General features: G+C 44.1%; 1 protein-coding gene across 1 annotated transcript in view; it reads left to right on the forward strand.

Moving 5' to 3' along the window:
• LOC126284771 (U-scoloptoxin(16)-Er12a-like) overlaps positions 1 to 23,012 on the forward strand; it is a 94,381-nt gene extending 71,369 nt beyond the window's left edge. The window contains exons 3-4 of the mRNA XM_049983932.1: positions 5,748 to 5,889; positions 22,760 to 23,012. Coding sequence (XP_049839889.1) covers positions 5,748 to 5,889; positions 22,760 to 22,862 — 245 coding nt within the window. The 3' untranslated portion in view covers positions 22,863 to 23,012. The remainder of the gene's footprint in view (positions 1 to 5,747; positions 5,890 to 22,759) is intronic.
• The last annotated feature ends 244 nt before the right edge of the window (positions 23,013 to 23,256 follow it).

Below are 23,256 nucleotides of genomic sequence, written 5' to 3' on the forward strand. Positions count from 1 at the left end.
AGAAGACTTCTGCAGTAACCTTGCTGTCTTTGTCCTCAAAAAGAATTATTGAAAGTAATTGCGACTGATCCCAATCCCAAGTAGTTCCGCTTTACTGCAAAGAGCACGGTTCCAAAGCCCACTGCTTGTACACCTGTACCACTCTTTGCCATTTTGCTCAAATTCCCTGCAAACGAACCACATTTCTTAATATTTGTTACTTGGGAACCAAACTTTGAATTATGGTTGCGTTTCTTGGTTTCTTTCTTTGTCTGTTTCGGCCTACTTTCCTCAGGGGATTTCGTGTTTAACAGTTTGCACTCTAGTTTTTTTTTCTTTTGAGAGCTTGCAATCAAAATTTCTGAATGTTGTTTGTGTTTTCCTCTGGCTTCTTTGCTTTGTTTTGACCTGCTGAAGATAGATCTACGTTTTTATTGAGAAGTGATATCAAGAATTTCTTTTGGCTGTGTCATTAGTGCCAACTGGCCACTGGGCAGTGATTTGGCTGGCTTACTTGCCAAACAGGATCCTGAATGCGCCGAGTCACTTGACTTCGTTTTGCTCGTAGGTGATGTGCTCACTGGCTCGTCACTCACTTACGGCTATTTCTGGAATTTCATCATGTTACAGGATGGTTTCAGCTGGTAAGTAATCTTCATCTGTGGCTGTATCTGGCTTCATAGGAAAAATACCTGTTTGTTTGAACCCAGGAACAGCATTTCTAATAGTGACTTATCTGGAATACGCTGTGTTAAACGCTCCAGCAGTATCATACAGGATCTGATATCACATTCACGTCGAAAGGCAGATTTCAAAGGTGCATACAATCGTACGCCCAGCGAATGAAGCAAAAGAGACGGGTGTGGTGGGATGAGGACATAATTATACCGTTCTCACAAGGCAAATCATATGACTGGGAGGTGGCATGGGTACTATGGTTGTCCAGAACCAAAAGCACTTTATTGTCCGCGCTAGCCTTTGAGTGGTGAATGAAGTGCATAAGCAGAGTAACGACTAAAGGTTCGTTTGACCAACCAATAGGGGAACAACCAAAAAAACAGATGTTGGGCCATCCTGTCGCAAATGTGGGGACGTTCTTTTTCTAGGGAATGTAAACATAGGCAGAATTTAGTCCCCTCCAGCATTCATGCAAAAAATCACGGTTATCATTTTCCCTCGCTCCCATCTAACCATTGAGGCAACTCTTCTTTTCTTCTAGTGCTAATCACTTTTCCAGGTTCTAGGACAGTTGTCACTCCTGTCTCGTCCATGTTAAAAATACGACCCAGTGTGAAAGCAAGTTTTGTCATCACAGCTCCCAAATTATCAACAAATATTTTACTTCCTGCCGGTTAAAGAGTGTAAGACAGTATTCGGACACTTAAGGGATTCCTTTTGAGAATAAAACCAGCCAAGCAGGAAACTTTGGAAAAATTGTTATGCTCATTATTTCCCGCAGCATATGAAGTTAGTCCACAGAAAGTATTGTCCATCAGTTTTATTCGTTCTTCCAAAGCTGTCTCCTGCTCTTGAGTAGAAGCTACTTTTTGACCAAGAAGTGGACCTCCTGAAATTCATTTAAATTTCCTTTCACGCAGTGTTGTGAATGGAATGTTAAATTATTTACTTGGGGCTCTTATGGAAAGCCCTTAATTGATAAATAACAACACCTGCTGCAGCTTTTACTCAGTCCGTTCTCCCCTGGCAGCAGTCCTTTTCCAAGTCCTAGGCATCTGAAAGAGAATACACTTTCTTGCAATCTACTATAGCTAAAAGTAACACAGATATAAAAGATCAACGCATTAGTATTTAAGTCTGTGAGAGGTTGTGCCGATCACTCACTTGACCGGTGCTATCCAACATGTATACTACATAATTTCATAATTTAACATTACAATAAGATAATTTAAAAACGTAAACCTTGAACTCAAATGATGTTGAAAACATTACCGACACATCTGTACAACTAACTCATTAAAAATTCATGTGCAAACGTTACTTAAGTAGGTTCAAAGACTTGAAGAAATAAGAGGGAATTTGTCTGAAGAGCACTTTCATACTTCACAGCGACAACAATGCGAAACTTGATTAGTGGCCGATTGTAGTTAGTTCAGTGTTCAACTGGGTAGAATGTAGCGTTCACCACACTTCTCTAGAGCAGAATGTATTGACGTTAACAAACTAATCGCTGCTATCCGCTGATCGGTGCACCTCATTGTCTCTAAGTATTTTTACTAAATCGCGTCATATTCTTCAAATCGATAAGCATCTTGTACCACACACTTTCTAAAGCAGCCTGTGATCTTCTTCAGGGTTCAAGCTATCTCCACATCAAATCTTGTCGAAATCGGTTCAGCGGGTTAATTGTGAAAACGTAACAGATTTAGTTTCGATAAAACTTTAAATTGCGATATCTTTTCTTTCGTTACCCGATTTTCATGAAATAAACTCTATACGGTACCCCAAGTTATGCTCAAATTACGTCCGAAAACACCATGAAAATTCGTCTATTAGTTTTGGAGATTAGCGTGTTCAAACAGACAGACGGACAAGGCGGTTTTTGTAAAACGATATATTTTTTCTGGGATCCGACTTTGACGAGCGTGTATGGTGTCCTAAACTATGCTGAAGTCACCTGCAAGAATCCTCCTAGTAGTTTTGGAGAAGCGAGTTCAAACAGGCAGACACGACACCATTACTATTTATTATTGGTACACATGTCTGAGGAACGACGCCCTCCACCCCCCACTCCCCCCCCCCCCCTACCCAAACAAAAGAAAAAATACTCAAACATACTGTCACTCTCTCTCTCTCTCTCTGTCACTCCTCTCATTCTCTCTCTTTCTCTCTCACTCTCTCTCTCTCTCTCTCTCTCTCTCTCTCTCTCTCTCCCCCTTTGCGCGCACACACACACACACACACACACACACACACACACACACACACACACACAAAGAAAAGTAATAATAATAATGAAAAATCCTCAAACCTACCCACTCCCTCCCCCCCTCTCTCCCTCTCTCTCTGTCTCATACACACACACAGACGATGCAGAGGACGCCTCTGAAAGATTCAGAACAACCGCCAGAAACACCTTCAACTGTTTCACTATCAACCATCTTGTTTTTATACCTTCAAATGTTCCACCGTCCGCCATGTTTGGTTTTACAGCTCGTAAACAGTGAAACAGTGACAGTTAACAGCTCAATATATAGTGCTTCACAATGAAGAAGATGAGGAAAAAAGGAAACATAAGTGAAACATAATGTAAATAGACACATACACACATACATACAACTTTCCACACAGAATTAATTAATTTCGGGCATAGCCATAACAATTTTCAAATCGTAATTTTGGCTTCAACAATTCGTCTATTTTAAGGTTTATGTGGTTGCAGATGACAAAATGTGAAACAAAACAGTCATTGTAGAAACATAATGCATCAGAAAAACCACAGCATGTGGTAAAAAGATAGGAAATCATAATTTTATGTGTTTCTTCAAACATCTGTAATCACGATTTAAAAACTAATATTTACATGTATACAAACAGTGAAGAACATTAGTTGTCTTTGACAGCCATAAAAATAAAAGCCCACTGAAGATGCTGCAACTGCAGTGAAACAAGTATGGGATGAAAAGCAAAATTGTGTTTTGCTAAAGGAGGACCCCATCCAAAAACATATGTTTTGGTAAAAGAGTTTCAACCCAAAGATGATTATTTCCTGAAAGTTTCGTCATACCTTTTTGTTACACCCTATAGAGGGATAATGTACATGCTTCCATTGTGTGGTTGCAGTTTTGACAAGAGTGCTATTCGGAAAGTAAGTTACGATCGGTCGCGAAATGGAACCACTATGAAAAAAAAAACTGTTTTATTTGCAACTGTTAGCCACGCATTACAGCTACCTGCGACTTAGAGATCTGTCGCAGCGTTGTGCCAACTTTCCAATACTCTCATCATAGAAGGCAGCCACCTGCACTTTCCGCCAATACTCTACGCTGATCTCCATGGCGTTGAGTGTGCCAAAATGTTGGCTTCAAAGCCAGCAGTTCATGGCAACAGAGATGAAGCTCAGGGCCAGCCAGTTACGGGCCATGTTGTGGCTTCTCATTCAAACGGTACAGGAGCATCTTCATTGCCCTGCACAGTTCCACCGAAAACTGTCGCGAAGAAGGAATCTCATGGCATTTGTGTTGTATGGGCTGCATGCCATCAGGCGATGTCTCTCACCATGCCCACATACTTGGCGGGAAACGCAACTCCTTAGGCATCTTTACGTGCTGACTGTGCTCTCATAACTTAAAAGAGCATCGTGACGCGATCGACGGACATACTGGAGACACTGCCCAGCACAGCTGTGCAAAGCTTCATCGGATTTTTAGTGGTTTCCATTTCGCGACCGATCGGAACATACGAGGGTCAGTCAAAAAGTAATGCCTCCTATTTTTTTTTCTACGTTTAATTGTCAGGAAATTTAAATGCAATTACATAGGTTGAAAACCACAACATTGAGGACCATTTTGTCATTTTTCAATGTAATCTCCGCCCATCTCTACAGTTTTGGTCCATCTTTGAACAAGGGCATGTATCCCACCACGGTACAAATCGCAGCTCTGCTTCCTAAGCCATTGACGCACGGATGTTTTGACGGCCTCCTCATCTTCAAAATGAATCCCACGATGAGCTTCTTTTAGTGGCCCGAACAGATGGAAGTCTGATGGTGCCAGGTCAGGGCTGTATGGGGGATAAGGCAAAACTTCCCATCCAATTTTGACAATCTCGTCAGAGGTGTGACGACTGGTGTGTGGTCTTGCATTGTGCATCCCTGCTCCAAAAAATCAACCAGAATCACACCCTCTGTATCCCAGAAAACTGTTGCCATTACTTTCCTTGCCGATCGCACAGTTTTGAATTTTTTCTTCCTCGGCGAGGTTGTGTGGCGCCACTCCATTGACTGCCTCTTTGATTCGGGTTCAAAAAAATGCACCCATGTTTCGTCCCCGGTCACAATTTTTTTCAGAAACTCATCTCCCTCCAAACGGAAGCGCTGCAAGTGTTGGGAGGCTATTGTTTTCCTTGCCTCTTTATTCTGATCGGTTAACATTCTTGGAACCCACCGTGCACAAACTTTTGAGTACCCCAATTGTTTAATAATCGTGATCACACTGCCTTTACTAAGAGAAATAATGCGACACACTTCATCTGCAGTCACCCGACGGTCACCACGAATGATGTCATCAACTTGCTGAATGTTGTGTGGAGTCACTGCACTCACCGGCCTGCCGCTCCGCTTTTCGTCAGTCAACGGTGTTTGCCCTTCAGCTTCCTTACAACGACGAACCCATCGTCTAACAGTGCTGACATCCACTGTCACAACACCATACACCTTCTTCAGTCTTTCATGAATGCGTATGGGCGTTTCACCTTCTGCATTCAAGAATTCAATCACACAACGCTGTCTCAAACGAACATCGATGTCGGCCATCTTACAAACTTCTGCTGTGCTGCCACCTGTTGACACAGAAAGTTACTACTGCAGTGGATAGCAGAAGAAGGTTTGAGGAATGGCGCCAAATTCAAATTTTTCACTTAACTTAATTTTTTTAAGTAGAAAAAAAATGGGAGGCATTACTTTTTGACCGACCCTCGTACATTCCGAATAGCCCTCGTAGAGCTACTAGCGATGGATGGATGGATGGATGGATGGATGATGTTGTGATCTATTAAATGTGACGTGGTTGTGACGATGTTCTGTCCCACAGAGCACCCTGGCAAGTGCTACGACGCACGCCGCAACGAGGGCTACGCCGTGGGCCAGACGTGGCACCGCATCCGCGAGCCGTGCTCGCAGTTCACCTGCGCCCAGGGCAAGACCAAGGGCAAGTACATCATCAAGGGCAAAGGGTAAGTGTGGGCGCCGAAGCCCGTCCAATAACGACCAGAGGCGTGCAGCAACGGGCATAATTACGGCCGGCTGTTGTGGCCGAGCGGCTCTAGGCGCTTCAGTCCGGATCCGCGCGACCGCTACGGTTGCAGGTTCGAATCCTGCCGGGGGATGTGCATGATGTCCTTAGGTTAGTTTGGTGTAAGTAGTTCTACGGTCTTGGGGACTGATGACCTCACATGTTCTTAGTGCTCAGAGCCATTTAGCATAATTACGGGAGAACTCACGCTACGACGATGACTGCTGTTGACCGTTGCCTGTGATTATCCATATACCTGATAAGCCGTGGTACATCCCGTTCCACCAACAGCGTGCGTTCCTATAAGTAATGAACGTCTACAGGGCTGGGGAAATGACACACTGTGAAATCGTACACAGAAAACTGTGGTAAAACTGCTCTACTTAAAGCAGAAATCACATGTGCAACTACTTTTTGTTCTGATACACACAGTTCACGTTAGTTATGCAACACGCAAGTTCTTCTCCCGAGGGAGCGCATAACGGTCGCAGCTCGAGTGGATGTGGTCTCCACGAGAAGACCACGATGGTTAAGCGAATATTCAGCCACTTGTGAAACGTTCTCATTTTACATACAGTTTCCTTTGCCTTGATATTCCACACTTAAGGCACATACTATGTGTTAACGTCTACCGAAAACCTCCGCGACGCGGATGATTAATCCCCAAGACACGACAGACATCTTCTTCCTCTTTCTTGGCTCTACAGCTCTTGATGAGCCTTGGCCTCTTGTACAATTTCCTTCCATCTCTCTCGGTCCTTTGCCAATACTCTCCAGTTTCTATAGCCCGTCTTCCTAAGATCTTCGATTACTCCATCTTCCCATCTAGCTCTTGTTCGACCAAGTCCTCTCTGCCCTCCTGGCTTTCCTTGTAATATTCTTTTTGGTACTGCTGTATCATTCATGCGAGCCACGTGTCCCGCCCACTTCAGTCTGGATGATTTAACTATCCTTCTGATGGGTTGGTATTTGTATATGGTATACAACTCATGGTTGTATCTCCTCCTCCATCTTCCTCTTTCACAGATTGGGCCGATAATTCGTCTAAGTACCTTTTTTTCAAATGCATCCAGTATTTCAATATCTTTAGTTGTCAATGTCCAAACTTCAGAGGCATATGTAAGCACTGGTCGTATAAGTGATTTATACATAGTTAATTTCGTGGTTCGAGTCAGGAGCCTTGAGGATAGAAGTCTTGTTAGGGCAAAATAGGCTCTGTTGGCCAGTATTAATCTCTGCTTAATTTCATAGGAGGTATCATTTAGATGTGTAACTGTCGAGCCCAAGTACTTGAAATGTTCAACTCTCTCAAATGTATATTTTTCCATTGTTATTGCATTTGGCATATTTTCTCTATGTGCTTTTCCAGTTGCCATATATTTTGTTTTTTGTTCATTAGTAATTAACCCCATGTTCCAACTGCCCTGTTCCTGTAAATGTCTCTTCCATTGCTTTTTGGGTTCTTGCTATTGTATCTATGTCATCTGCGTAGGCCAGTATCTGCACTGATTTATAGAAGATCGTTGCTCTGTTCAGAAGGTTTGTGTTTCTCATCACCTTCTCCAGGGTGGCATTAAAGAGAAGGCATGCCAATGCATCCCTTGTCGCACTCCATTTTTAATACTCAATGTATTGGACATCATTCCTCCTATTCTCACGCTACCTTGTGTTTCGCTCATTGTTATTCTCACCAGCCTTACCAACTTTCTAGAGATTCTCAGTTCATCTAGAGCTTGATATAACTGCTCTCTATTTAGTCTATCATAAGATGCTTTGAAATGTATAAAGAGGTGATGCGTGCAAACTCCGTATTCGTTTTTTTTTCTTTCAGGATTTGTGTTAAGGTGAATATTTGACCTATAGTTGACTTCCCAGGAAGGAATCCGTATTAGTACGGCCCCGTCTCCCTCTGTATGGTCGGGAGTATTCTGTCGAATAGTATATTAGAGGGTATTTTATATCTGAAATTAAGTAGCGTGATCCCTCTGTAACATATTAAAAAGTATTTATGTAAGTGCTTATGTACCTATTCCAGACGGATCACTTATGTGATATGTCAGTATGACTTCAGTCAGCACGATTGCGACTGTTTCGAAGCGATTTTATTGTTCGTGTAGCACTGACCGTTAATGCCTCCGCTCGCGAGCACAGAAGCTGATAACCCCGGGGTTGAGCGTCCATAAATCAAAACAAACAAAAAACACACACACACACACACACACACACGTGCGTGCCCGCACGCGCACACACACCGATTACATCGTCACACTAGCTATTTTTTAACGGTTTTTATGGGTGGCGGTCAGTGACATGACTGTATGCTCACAAACTACGATGTTAAATCTATACTTAGCCGCGCGGGATTAGCCAAGCGGTCTGAGGCGCTGCAGTCATTGACTGTGCGACTGATCCCGGCGGAGGTTCGAGTCCTCCCTCGGGCATGGGTGTGTGTGTTTGTCCTTAGGATAATTTAGGTTAAGTAGTGTGTAAGCTTAGGGACTGATGACCTTAACAGTTAAGTCCCGTAAGATTTCACACACATTTTAATCTATACTTAAGCTCGATTTTTTTCGTCATACACAAACGTTTACACATACACAAGTCAGAATATGTATAAAAAATAAATTGACGCAAAAATGGCAACACTAAACAATAATTAATGAAGAGAAATAAAACTTCTAGAATACACTTGTCTAGGTACCATATTTATCTGATAAATTTTGCTAGATCATAGGTTAATGTAAGCTCGAGATAAGCTATAGCAAATATGAAATACTGCTGCATTAACAATCGTGTAACCGTCAAAATGTTGACAGCAAGCATGCAGCCGTGCACGCATTTTGTTCTACAGGTGCCGGATGTCAGTTTGTGGGAGGCAGTTCCATGCCTTTAGGTCGCTCAAACCAGAGACGCTGTTTGTTGATGACGCTGGAGCTGTCGTCCGATGTTGTCCCATATGTGCTCCATTGGAGACAGAGCTGGTGATCGAGCAGGCCAAGACATGTCGACACTCTGTACAGCTTGTTGGGTTACAAAAGCGGCATATGGGCGAGCATTATCCTGTTGGAAAACACCGTCTGGATTGCTGTTCATTAATGGCAGCACATGAGGTCGAATCACCAGATTGACGTACAATTTTGAAGTCAGTTTATACTGGATAACCATGAGAGAACTCCTGCTGTATCTGACATAGCACCCCAAATCATGTCCAGATGCAGCCTAGTGTGTCCAGCAAGCAGACAGGTTGTTTGCAGACCCCCCAGTGGCCTCCTTCTAACCAAGACACGGCCGTCACTGGCACGACGCAGAACCAGCTTCCATCAGATAATACTGTAGGCCTCCATCCTGCCCTCCAGTGAGCTCTTGCTTGGCGCCACTGAAGTGCTTTGGGGTCAGTGGAATGTACGCTGCAAAATCACACTATGGTGCCAAATGCTACTCAAATAGCTGCTGCTGATACATTACGAACCGTCAGAACCATACACCGAACACGATGGTATGCCTACTCGGCAGCATCACGTGCCGTTTGGAGCCCAATCTTCGTGCGACCGTACATTCTGGTGATGAGTGCTGCCATCAGTCAGTACAGTGGCTACATTCCTGCCAAGTCTTTCTTCAGTATAGCAGAAGGAACAATCAGATTCTCGTAGCCAAGACCTCGTTCAGACTCAGTGAGGTATTGATAATAGCGTCTTCGTAGTTTTAAAGGCATTCTTGACTAAAATCAGCTCACCACGCGGAATCTCAAAGGTAACTAACGTACACGACCGTAAAGCAAACCTACTAATAGCTCCACTCCTGTGCGACAGGCGCAAAATTTCATTATACATCATCTTTGAGATGTAGAAACACGCCTATCATCTTTATTTTATGTCACACAATGTCTTCTTGGTGTTGCGATTTTTTCTGCGTCAATGTAGTTACCATAAAAGTAAGGATGAAAATACCTTTCACGCTGCGTGATATTGTGCAAATCTCCATATTTCATCGAAATAACCGTTCGACATCATCAGATGGTGGCATTGTATTGTATGTTAACCGGGGACCTAGAAACGACGGAGAGGCTCCGTCCCCACAGCAGCCACAGTGGTTCACAACCATACGACGACTACCGCAGTCCACTTCACCCCTCCGCCGCCCCACACCGAACCCAGGGTTATTGTGCGGTTCGGCCCCCGGTGGACCCCCCCCCCCCTCCAATTGAACGTCTCACACCAGACGAGTGTAACCACTATGTGCGTGGTGCAGTAATGGTGGTGTCGCGTCGTGCTGCAGCGACGGCATCCTCAGAGACTTAACTTAGTGAGATCTGCCGTGGCGGCAACAAGACTCCACAGAAATATTATTCTCGGAGGTGTTGGGCTATTTGGGATTACTCGAACAGACGCTTAACTAACTATAGTTGGGGTGTGCCTTGGAAGTGGTAATTCAGCAACAAGCCGTTAGTTATTCGTCAAAGGTGTATTCGACAAAACTAGACAGGAAGCTAGTCAGTTAGCCTGTAACAAGCAGTGAATTAGACACATGACATAAACAATGGTAAACTCTCGAACAGGTCGCAGAGCTCAGGAAATTTTTCTATAAGTTCGAGAGTAATTAAAAATTAAAAGTTTGTTGATCAACACTTAATAGTTCAAATGGCTCTGAGCACTATGGGACTTAACATCTGAGGTCATCAGTCCCCTAGAACTAAGAACTACTTAAACCTAACTAACCTAAGGGCAGAACACACATCCATGCCCGAGGCAGGATTCGAATCTGCGACTGTAGCAGCTGCGTGGTTCCGGACTGAAGCGCCTAGAACAGCTCGACCACAGCGGTCGGCAAATCGTTAGTGATCCCTACTGCTCACATTTGTCTAAGACACAGAAAAGGCCTACACAAAGTTGTGAACGTCCTGCTCCTGAGTGCTAGATGGTCTGACGGAAGTCAGTCGTTGATAGTAACATAACTGAAGTAATGATGGAAACTGAAGAAATGAATTAAAATTTGTGCCATCGCCATGACTTGAACCTACGTTTCCATCTTTGCTAGGCAAGAATGCTAGCCATTGCACCACAGCAGCACTAGGGATAAGATTACTACACGGAATACCCAAGTCCAATGCCCTCCCCAGCACATACTTTAATTTATATCTGCTGCTTATTTTCCCCATCTTAGATTAGCACTAGCGCCGAAGCTCCCTGGAATTGGAATAGCAATATCAGTCCTGCCTAGTAAGTAAGGAGACATGGGTTCAAGTCCAGGCTGTGGCACAAATTCATTTCTTCGGTTTACATCGTTGTCATAGATAAAGGTGAAACTCAAATGTCTCAAGGAAAAACTCATTATAAGATCTAACGCTGGGATGCTATTCCAATGCAGAGAGCCTTGGCAATAGTGATGGTCTAACAATGGGAAGAAAAGGAGAATATATGAAGTTTGTGTTGCGGAGGGCATTGGACTTGAGTAATCCATGCAGCAACGTAGCGACAGTGCTGTGGTGGTGTAGTGGCTAACATTCCTGCCTATTAAACAAGGAGACGTGGGTTCAAATTCTGGCCGTGGCACAGCTTTCAATTCAGTTCTTCAGCGTCCATCATTATCGTAGATTAAGATGAGATTCAAATGTCTCAAGGAAGATTTAGTTATATCTGAAACACACAAAGATAAATTTACTGAACTTCATGACACAGTAGACACTAAGAAAGCTCACAATGGCTTTAGAGGACAATGAAATTAATTAATGTACAGGAAACGACAGTTAATTTTATAGTGGTTACTTGCCACCATCAGCCACTAGAGAGGCTTCAGTGGAAGGACCTGTCGACTGGTAGACTACAGCAGTTACCAGATGGAGACATGAACCCACTGCTAGAATGATCTCGAACAACGTGTATTATTTTCCATTGATGGTGTAATGATAGCACGAATGGGTTATCTTCATTGACGAGTGCAGCGTTTGTGTGGCACCTGGTGAGTGCCATGGGAGAGCGTGTTGGAGGCCAGGTTCCAATGCATGTCTTTCGCACACAGTCTCAAAGATTCAGCTATGAGGTGAGCTAGTTTTGGGCCGGATATTGGAATCGCCATCAAGCTGTGATGTATTCACCTGTCAAGACGATAATGTATGAAGACATTGCTCTCAGTTCTGATCATCTTCCTTCGGGAGGTAAGAATCAACCGAATGTAGTAATCTGGTGTATCTGTTGACGATAGCCTGGTTAAGCACGCTTGGGACCAAGTTGAAAATTGCAGTGCATCGTCGCAGCAACCCTCTTCATGCACAGCATGAACTCAGAAGGGCCGTCCTCGGAGACTTGGACAGGCTTGAACATCAACGTCCCTCAGGAGCCGTATATGCTGCAGAGTGCCTAGTACTCAAAAGGTAGGTTCTCACAAAGAAACTTCAGGAGAAAATGCAGCAGAGTAAGATAATGAGGAAGATTCGGAAACCAGTCGAAGAAACTAACGGGTATAAAAATACCAAACAGAAACTCTAGAAGTACTCTGAAAATATCACGGACGTGTTTAGGAACATGTCTACATGATGCATCGCAACAGGCTGACCAGTCAGCTTCTCGATTACTGATGAAAGAAGATGATTAAGTCACCATGACTGGCGTAAATGATAGATCTGCAGGAATTGCGAGCTACATAAAGAGACTTAAAAGACGAGGCGCATTGCAGGAGAATGAAGCAAGTGAGGTCCCAAAGAAAACCACTAAGAAAAAAGACAGGTGCCTTATGGACCTAGGAGAGGCAAGACAAACACTACCAAAGAACGTGAAGCTACTGGACGAACATCTAAACCCACCCCAAACACAATAATTGAATGTGGTGGTCCTCAGATGTCTTATATAGAAGAAGAAGAAGAAGAAGAAGAAGACGAAGAGGAAAAGAAAGATAATCTGTTGAAAAGTGTTCAGCTGTGGAATCAAAATACGAGGGGTGTTCAGAAAGTAAGTACCGGTCTGTCGCGAAATGAAAACGACTACGAAAATCAGATAAAGCTTTGCACAGATGTGTTGGACAGTGTCTCTAATATTACCCTAGATAGCATCACGTCGCTCTTCTCATTTCTGAGCTCACAGTGAGTGCGTAAAGCTGTATAGAAAATAGTGTCTCCCAACAAGTACGAGTACCTGGTGAGAAATTTCGCCTGAAGCTATGCAGCCAACATTACATAACTGTCGTGCTGTTCCTTCTTCAAGACAGTTCTCAGCCTCATTCTGCAGGGGCAATGAAGATGTTCCTGTATCGTTTCAATTGGAAGTGTTTGGTTACCCACAATACAGCCCGTAATTGTCTCCCTCAGAGATTCATCTCTGCTCACCTGAGCCGCTGGCTGTGAAGACAACATTTTGGCATAGACAACGAGCTGTAGGCCAGCGTAGAGAATTGGTGGAAAGCAACGGCGGCTTCCTTCTATGATGAGAGTATTGGAAAGTTGGTACAACGCTACGAAAAATGTCTAAGTCAGAACGGTGGCTACGAAGAGAAGTAGTTGGAAGGTGTAACTAACTGTTACAAGTAAAACATTTCTGATTTTCACTGCGGTTTCCATTTCGCGATCAGTCGCAACTTACTTTCTGCACAGCCCTCGCTTGCTGCTGGGTAGCATACAATACCTTGTTGCTCAACCCCATGCATAGTAATAAGCTTGGATTCTCCTTGACATGCTATCCACAGGGTGGGAGGGACGTTGATGTTCAAGCCTGTCCCAGTCTCAGAGGACGGCTCTTCTGAGTTCATGCTGTGCATGAAGAGGGTTGCTGCGACGATGCACTGCAATTTTCAACTTGGTCCCAAGCGTGCTTAACCAGGCTATCGTCAACAGATGCACCAGATTACTCCATTCAGTTGATTCTTACCTCCCGAAGGAAGATGATTACGAATTGGGTGCAATGCCTTCATGGATTATCGTCTTGAAAGATGAATACATCACAACGTGATACCGATTCCGACATCCGTACACGATACCGTCCCAAAACTGATGCACCTCATAGCTGAATCTTTGAGACTGTATGCGAAATACATGCATTGATACCTGGCCACCTTCACGCTCTTCCACGGCACTCATCAGGTGCCACACAAACTCTGCACTCGTCAATGGAGATAACCCGACACCATTAGTTCACTTTCCACTGCACGTTTCCCTCGCTCACCTTCTTCGCTCACTACAGTTCTAGAGGTTTCGTACTTTTGTTTGTAATGGACACCTTTAAGGCACAATTGATAGTGTAGAGGCGCTTACATACTATCAGTGTAGACATAGCTCAGCCAGTTGCCTCTAAAAAGGCAATCAGATCAGCTGCATTCTCCTCAGGTTGTCCAATAGCCATAATTTGTAGGCAGCGATTGTCAGCTAGTGTTATTGACCGCAGGCGAGAAAGAACTTTTAATGTTTTGTGCCTCACGACAGTGGCTTAAAGCTAGAATAACGCCGCTGTAGTGTACTCCAATGCGGTGGACAACTTTCGGCGGTTACGGCGCATAGTGCCGTAAGGTTACAATGTGCTCCTGAAGCTTGAAATGACCCCTGAAAGAACGCTGAAGGACTCAGCAGTGTATACAGACATCATTGTCCCCTTCACTATTAGACACAGATCGCCGGCTGCGGTGGCCGTGCGGTTCTAGGCGCTGCAATCCGGAACCGCGGGACTGCTACGGTTGCAGGTTCGAATCCTGCCTCGGGCATGGCTGTATGTGATGTCCTTAGGTTAGTTAGGTTTAAGTAGTTCTAAGCTCTAAGGAACTGATGACCTAAGATGTTAAGTCCCATAGTGCTCAGAGCCATTTGAACCATTTAGACACAGATCACGCCTTACTGGACTGCACTCAGGTGCAAACCGTAATAGTGTGTAGCAATTTCCAGCAGTCAAAAAAGTACAAAAAGAGGTTAGTAATTAAAAACACAAGAAATATACAAGGCATAATAACTGCGAAAACTTGTTGGGCTTTTTAGATATAAACTGCTTTTTAAACAAAAGTGAAGCACCCAGAAGCAAATAACTTGGCAATACGAGCTCAGTTTTCAGTATGACGTTAAACCCCTCTGACCTGGATGCACCTACTGATTCGACTGGGAAGGGTTGTATTCTGTCTGAGGCAAGTAGTGTTATAAAGTGTTCCTTCATATCCCAGGTAATGACACTGGGACTGAGTCGACTTTTGAGAAGGAACCCACACATGTTCTTTTGGGGACAGATCTGCAGATCTTGCTGGCCATGGGCGTATATAAACATCTACATCTATAAAACTTCCTGGCAGAATAAAACTGTGTGCCGCACCGAGCCTCAAACTCGGGGCCTTTGCCTTTCGCGGGCAAGTGCAATATCGTTTCTTTCAGGACTGCTAGTTCTGAAAGGTTCGCAGGAGAGCTTCTGCCAAGTTTGAAAGGTAGGAGACGAGGTATTGGCAGAAGTAAAGCTGTGAGAATAGGGAGTGAGTCGTGCTTGGAGAGCTCAGTTATTAGAGCACTTGCCCACGAAAGACAAAGGTCCCGAGTTCGAGTCTCGGTCCAGCATACAGTTTTAATCTGCCAGGAAGTTTCATATCAGAGCACACTCCGCTGCAGAGTGAAAAATCTCATTCTGATATACATCTATGTCTAGATCATACTCCGTAAGCCACCTAATGGTGTATGGCAGAGGGTACTTTCGGTACCACTATCTGATCCCTCCAACCCTGTTCCACTCACGAGTAGTGCGTGGGAAGAATGATTGTCGATAAGCTTCTGTACTGGCTCTAATTTCTCGAATTATCTTCTCGTGGTCAGTACGCGAGATGTATGTGAGATCATCTCCGTAACGTTCTCGAGTCACCTAAACGATCCCGTAACGAAACACGCCGTCATTCGTTGGATCCTCTCTATCTCCTCTATCAGTCGTACCTGATAGGGATCCCAGACATATGAACAATACTGAAGAATTGGCCGAACAAGCGCCTTATAAGCCATCTCTTTCGTGGATAAGTTACATTTCCTTAAGATTCTTCCGATGAATCTGAGTCTGATGTCTGCATTTCCCACTATCTGCTTTACGTGCTCATTCGACTTAAGGTCGCTCTGGATAGTTATGCCTAGATATTTTACGGCAGACACTGTCTCCAGCTGTTTGTCATCAATAGTGTAGCATCACAGTAGTGGATTTCTTTTCCTATGTATGCGCAATATGCTACATTTATTTAGGTTCAGGGTCAACTGGCAGAGCCTACATGCAGGTCGTTCTGCTAATTCTTACTATCTTCTGGTGTTGCTGCTTTGGTACAGACAACTGTATCATTCTAATAGCCTTAAAGAGAATCCGTCGCTTTCTACTAGATCATTTATTTATACTGTAAACAGCAACGGTCCTATCACACTTCCCTGTGGTACTCCGTGTATTACCTTTACATCTGTCGACGTCGAGTCCTATCTCCAAGAAAGTCTTGAATCCAATAGCAGGTCTGCTCCGATACTCCTTAAGCTCGGTTTTTTTATTAAACGGCAATGCGGAACGGTGTCTGATGCCTTACTGAAATCAAGCAACACGGCATCAACCTGAGCGCCGTTGTCCACTGTGCTGTGGATCTCGCGGAGGAACAGAGTGAGCTGAGTTTCGCAGGATCTCTGTTTGCGGAATCCATGTTGATTTTTATAGAGGAGCTGTTTATTTTCCAAGAACGTCATAATTCTTGAGCATAAAACAAGTTCCATAATTCTACAGCAGATTAACGTCAACGATATAGGTCTATAATTGTATGGATCTGTCTTACGGTCTTCCTTAGAAACGGGAATAACCTGCCCTTTTTTCCAGTCGTTAGGTACCTTTCGTTGCTCAGGCGATCTATGATAAACTTTTGCTAGAAGGAGAGCAAGTTCTTCGCATAATCTTTATAGAATCTTGTAAGTATCTCATCTAGTCCTGACGCCTTTCCACTACTAAGCTATTGTAGCTGCTTCTCAATTCCGCGAACGGTTATCTCAATGTCTGCCATTTCGACGTTCGTACGACGATGGAAAGGAAGGGCACTGTTAGGATCTTCCGCGGTGTAACGCCTTCGAAAGACTGAATTCAGTATTTCGGCCTCCGCTGTTATCTTCTTATTCAGGTGGGTTGACAACGTCTTGCTTTCAAAATCATTGAATACTTCTCTCACTGCTCTCCTTACGCTCTTTTTCACTTTGGTCACCTTTTGTCTGTCAGCTAGGTTTTTACTTCTCTTGAATCTGAGATGAAGTGGTCTTTGTTTACGTAGCGCTTTTCTAATATGGCTATTAAACCATGGTGGATCTTTCACATCCCTTAAAACCTCACTTGGAACATACATCACGCAGACAGTTCCCAGAGACATGTGCTGTATTTGCACGAGTATTGTTCTCTTAAAAAGTGTATCCACGATACTGTCGCATGATGGTAACACGAGAGGATATGAGGAGGTAAGATGCCTGTGGTCTACATCTACATCTACATGACTACTCTGCAATTCACATTTAAGTGCTTGGCAGAGGGTTCATCGAACCACAATCATACCATCTCTCTACTATTCCACTCCCGAACAGCGAGCGGGAAAAACGAACACCTAAACCTTTCTGTTCGAACTCTGATTTCTCTTATTTTATTTTCATGATCATTCCTACCTATGTAGGTTGGGCTCAACAAAATATTTTCGCATTCGGAAGAGAAAGTTGGTGACTGAAATTTCGTAAAAAGGTCTCGCCGCCACGAAAAACGTCTATGCTGTAATGACTTCCATCCCAACTCGTGTATCATATCTGCCACACTCTCTCCCCTATAACGTGATAATACAAAACGAGCTGCCCTTTTTTGCACCCTTTCGATGTTCTCCGTGAATCCCACCTGGTAAGGATCCCACACCGCGCAGCAATATTCTAACAGAGGACGAACGAGTGTAGTGTAAGCTGTCTCTTTAGTGGACTTGTTGCATCTTCTAAGTGTCCTGCCAATGAAACGCAACCTTTGGCTCACCTTCCCGACAATATTATCTATGTGGTCCTTCCAACTGAAGTTGTTCGTAATTTTAACACCCAGGTACTTAGTTGAATTGACAGCCTTGAGAATTGTACTATTTATCGAGTAATCGAATTTCAACGGATTCCTTTTGGAACTCATGTGGATCACCTCACACTTTTCGTTATTTAGCGTCAACTGCCACCTGACACACCATACAGCAATCTTTTCTAAATCGCTTTGCAACTGATACTGGTCTTCGGATGACCTTACTAGACGGTAAATTACAGCATCATCTGCGAACAATCTAAGAGAACTGCTCAGATTGTCACCCAGGTCATTTATATAGATCAGGAACAGCAGAGGTCCCAGGACGCTTCCCTCGGGAACACCTGATATCACTTCAGTTTTACTGGATGATTTGCCGTCTATTACTACGAACTGCGACATTCCTGACAGGAAATCACGAATCCAGTCGCACAACTGAGACGATACCCCATAGCTCCGCAGTTTGATTAGAAGTCGCTTGTGAGGAACGGTGTCAAAAGCTTTCCGGAAATCTAGAAATACGGAATCAACTTGAGATCCCCTGTCGATAGCGGCCATTACTTCGTGCGAATAAAGAGCTAGCTGCGTTGCACAAGAGCGATGTTTTCTGAAGCCATGCTGATTACGTGTCAATAGATCGTTCCCTTCGAGGTGATTCATAATGTTTGAATACAGTATATGCTCCAAAACCCTACTGCAAACCGACGTCAATGATATAGGTCTGTAGTTAAATGGATTACTCCTACTACCCTTCTTGAACACTGGTGCGACCTGCGCAATTTTCCAATCTGTAGGTACAGATCTATCGGTGAGCGAGCGGTTGTATATGAGTGCTAAGTAGGGAGCTATAGTATCAGCGTAATCTGAAAGGAACCTAATCGGTATACAATCTGGTCCTGAAGACTTGCCCGTATCAAGCGATTTGAGTTGCTTCGCAACCCCTAAGGTATCTACTTCTAAGAAACTCATGCTTGCAGATGTTCGTGTTTCAAATTCTGGAATATTCCATTCGTCTTCCCTGGTGAAGGAATTTCGGAAAACTGCGTTCAATAACTCCGCTTTAGCGGCACAGTCGTCGATAACAGTACCATCGGCACTGCGCAGCGAAGGTATTGACTGCGTCTTGCCGCTTGTGTACTTTACATACGACCAGAATTTCTTCGGATTTTCTACCAAATTTCGAGACAATGTTTCGTTGTGGAACCTATTAAAGGCATCTCGCATCGAAGTACGTGCCAAATTTCGCGCGTCTGTAAATTTTAGCCCATCTTCGGGATTTCGCGTTCTTCTGAACTTCGCATGCTTTTTCCGTTGCCTCTGCAACAGCGTTCGGACCTTTTTTGTGTACCACGGGAGATCCGTTCCATCTCTTACCAATTTATGAGGTATGAATATCTCAATTGCTGTTGCTACTATATCTTTGAATTTGAGCCACATCTCGTCTACATTCGCATTGCCAACATACCGAGGGTAGTGTTGTAGAGCAGAGTTCCTTCACTCATTACCAGCCGTCACCTGAGGTCATACCCGATGGCTCTCCACACCATGACATCTGGAGTAACATCGCATTGTCTCTCAAAAACATTGGAAGAATGTTGCCTCTCTCGAGATCGCCCCAGTAGGCTTCCAACTGTTGCAACTCGCTGACGATGGTTATCCCGGGTAGTGCAGATCCACGATTCATCACTGAACACAATGCGCCGCTGTTCATCTCCTTATCCATCAGTCACGACGCCACTCCAAAAACAGCCGTGTGTGTTGTGGTTTTACGCCAGTCTATGTATGTGATGGTAATTCTACATCTACATCTACATCTACATTTATACTCCGCAAGCCATCCAACGGTGTGTGGCGGAGAGCACTTTACGTGCCACTGTCATTACCTCCATTTCGCGTTCGAGTCGCGTATGGTTCGCGGGAAGAACGATTGCCGGAAAGCCTCCGTGCGCGCTCGAATCTCTCTAATTTTACATTCGTGATCTGATCGGGAGGTATAAGTAGGGGGAAGCAATATATTCGATACCTCACCCAGAAACGCACCCTCTCGAAACCGGGACAGCAAACTACACCGCGATGCAGAGTGCCTCTCTTGAAGAGTCTGCCATTGAGTTTGCTAAACATCTCCGTGATGCTATATCGGTTGCTAAATAACCCTGTGACGAAACGAGCCGCTCTTCTTTGGATCTTCTCTATCTCCTCCGTCAACCCGACCTGGTACGTATCCCACACTGATGAGCAATACTCGAGTATAGGTCGAACAAGTGTTTTGTAAGCCACCTCCTGTGTTGGTGAACTACATTTACTAAGGACTCCCCCAGTGAATCTCAACCTGGTACCCTCCTTACCAACAATTAATTTTATATGATCATTCCACTTTAAATCGTCCCGTACGCATACTCCCAGATATTTTACAGAAGTAACTGCTACCAGCGGTTGTTTCGCTATCATATGATCATACAATAAAGGAACCTTCTATGTATTCGCAATACATTACATTTGTCTATGTTAAGGGTCAGTTGCCACTCCCTGTAACAAGTGCCTATCCGCTGCAGATCTTCCTGCATTTCGCTGCAATTGTCTAATGTTGCAACTTCTCTGTACAGTACAGCATCATCCGCGAAAAGCCGCTTGGAACTTCTGACACTATCTACTAGGTCATTTGTATATATTGTGAAAAGCAATGGTCCCATAACACCCCTGTGGCACGCCAGAGGTTACTTTAACGTCTGTAGACGTCTCTCCATTGATAACAACATGCTGTGTTCTGTTTGCTAAAAACTCTTCAATCCAGCCACACAACTGGTCTGATATTCCGTAGGCTCTTACATTATCAGGCGACAGTGCGGAACTGTATCGAACGCCTTCCGGAAGTCAAGGAAAATGGCATCTACCTGGGAGCCTGTATCTAATATTTTATGGGTCTCATTAACAAATAAAGCGATTTGGGTCTCACACGATCGCTGCTTCCGGAATCCATGTTGATTCCTACAGAGTAGATTCTGGGTTTCCAGAAATGACATGATACGCGAGCGAAAAACATGTTCTAAAATACTTCGACCCATGTGCTTCATGACACATAGTGTTTAGTGACACACGGTGTTATAGGGAGTCCGTTATTTGTTTTCGGATGGCAGGCCCAGATGTGAAGTGGTTAGTACGTGCTTGGTGCTCCATACGGCGCTCTTACCCTGTGGTGTCCAGACATTGTCGACTGGAAACTTGAGGACGATTATGCCTGCTCTCAAGTTCCCATGCAGTCCAACATCAGGCCGCTGTCAGATCCGAATGCCTCAAAATCTGGACACTGCATGATTCGACGACCTGTCCAGATGGAGACCCACAATGAGACCCCTATTAAACTCAGTTAGGTGCTGATAATGCCGTCTTACACGAGTACGTCGGATCTGAGTGTCCTTGAGAGTGTTCACTAAACATCCGCCAGTATGCACGCCCCCTTACGTACCTTTCCAGACCTCGTAACGACACTAGACACTAAGACTGTTGATATTTTTAAAAACATTGGGAATCCGACATATCGATATTTGAAATATGACATTACCGACTGCTGGTATATTGAAGTGTGTATCGATATGTATGTATGTCGACGTATGAAATATCGACGCACTGGTCTATAGAAATGTCGTCCGCGCATTGTAAATATACTGCCAGTTTTAGAACTGGATATTTAAGTATTGATTTATTATTAGATATTCTGTACATCAACATGCTAGCAACCTGCTTATTCCCCTCAGAGTAAGAATTGAAAGGAAAACTATGCACGTTCACGCCTGCGGATAACCACTTTGCTAACAATGGTAACTGCATATAACTGGCACAATAAAAGGTGTCCGATGGATCCTTTGTTAGGTTTCGTCACATATCGGACTTGTCTCGAACACTTCATGTCAACTTCTCTGTTTTTTCACTCCTGCAGACCTCCAATACCTAGCAGTTGTAGTGTCAAAACTGCGTGCTTAAGGTAAACGTTGCAGTTTCTGTCTGTGAAGTCGAGCGCCGTTTGCGTCAGCATTTCCCCTCACACGTCTCTGCCGACCGCAAAGAGCAGTCTTGTCATCACAGTTTTGTTCACAATTTTCGGCAACTGTTTCTGAAGAATGCCGATGTGAAGAAATAGCACACCATTTGCGTTGAAAATTGTGCTCTTTCTTCACAGAGGAATCTTGTTATCCCATTCATACCCACCAGTACAATCGAATTCTTCTTTTCCACCACCTATACCCGCTCCACACATTCAAAGAGAAAGGTCGGACGTGATATTTCTGTGAAAAAATATCTATATCTGAATTATAATGAAAATTAAATAATGATTTAGCCGTGTGGGGTAGCCGCGCAGTCTGAGGCGTCTTGCCACGGCGCGCGCAGCTTCCCCCTTCGGAGGTTCGAGTCCTCCCTTGGGCGTGGGTGTGTGTGTTGTCCTTATCGTAAGTTACTTTAAGTTAGAGTAAGTAGTGTGCAAGCCTAGGCACCGACGACTCCATCAGTTTGGTCCCATAGGAACTTACTACCACCACCACCATCTTATGATTTATATGCCTACAGATTGTTTGTATGTGTACGAAGTAAGACTGGCATCTGACCGTTTCTTCTCTTTTTTGCTAAGCAGTGCAATATAGTGATAACTGTGGCAAAAATATATAAAACACAACATTACGTGAAATATAAGATTGTAAAGTTGCAGCATATCACAGCCTATTTTTGATTGCCTTTGCTGGCCTTAATCTAATCAAGGTGGTAACTGACACGTTAGTACTAGCCGGCACTTGTTGCTGTTTAGCAGCCAGCACTGAGTGCGCTGCGCGCGTGTTGCAGGTGCGACCCTGTGACCCCGAAGAAGGGCTGCCGCATCGAGGAGGGCAACCGCAACGCCAAGTACCCGCGCTGCTGTGCCTCCCTCAGCTGCCCCGCCAACTGAGCGGCGCGCCCGCCTCGCACTCTGCATCACAGACGCCGCCGCTAACGTGTCCCACTCACTCTGCTTCTTATCCACACTGTTTTGCTACAAAATATGTATTTGGCAGTTATTATGTACCAAGTGGACAATAAAGTATTAAATTAACACTCACTGCAGTCTTCCTTTGTGTATCTGTATGAATTGGGCAAAATAATATGAACACTCAGCTGACGTTACTCATGCCCGGCATCTGAAACAGACATAATCTTCAATGATACATAAACATAAAAACATGAACTCTGAACAGATTATATGGCATCTCATGAAAAATAACATTTCGATTTCACTGGGGAACACTGGAAGAAGGTGAGGGGGTATTACTTGTTTTTTTCCAATATTCACATCTTTCGATTAT

The sequence above is a fragment of the Schistocerca gregaria genome, chromosome 8 (genome assembly GCF_023897955.1).
Source record: "Schistocerca gregaria isolate iqSchGreg1 chromosome 8, iqSchGreg1.2, whole genome shotgun sequence".
NCBI classification, from domain to species: Eukaryota; Metazoa; Arthropoda; class Insecta; order Orthoptera; family Acrididae; genus Schistocerca; species Schistocerca gregaria.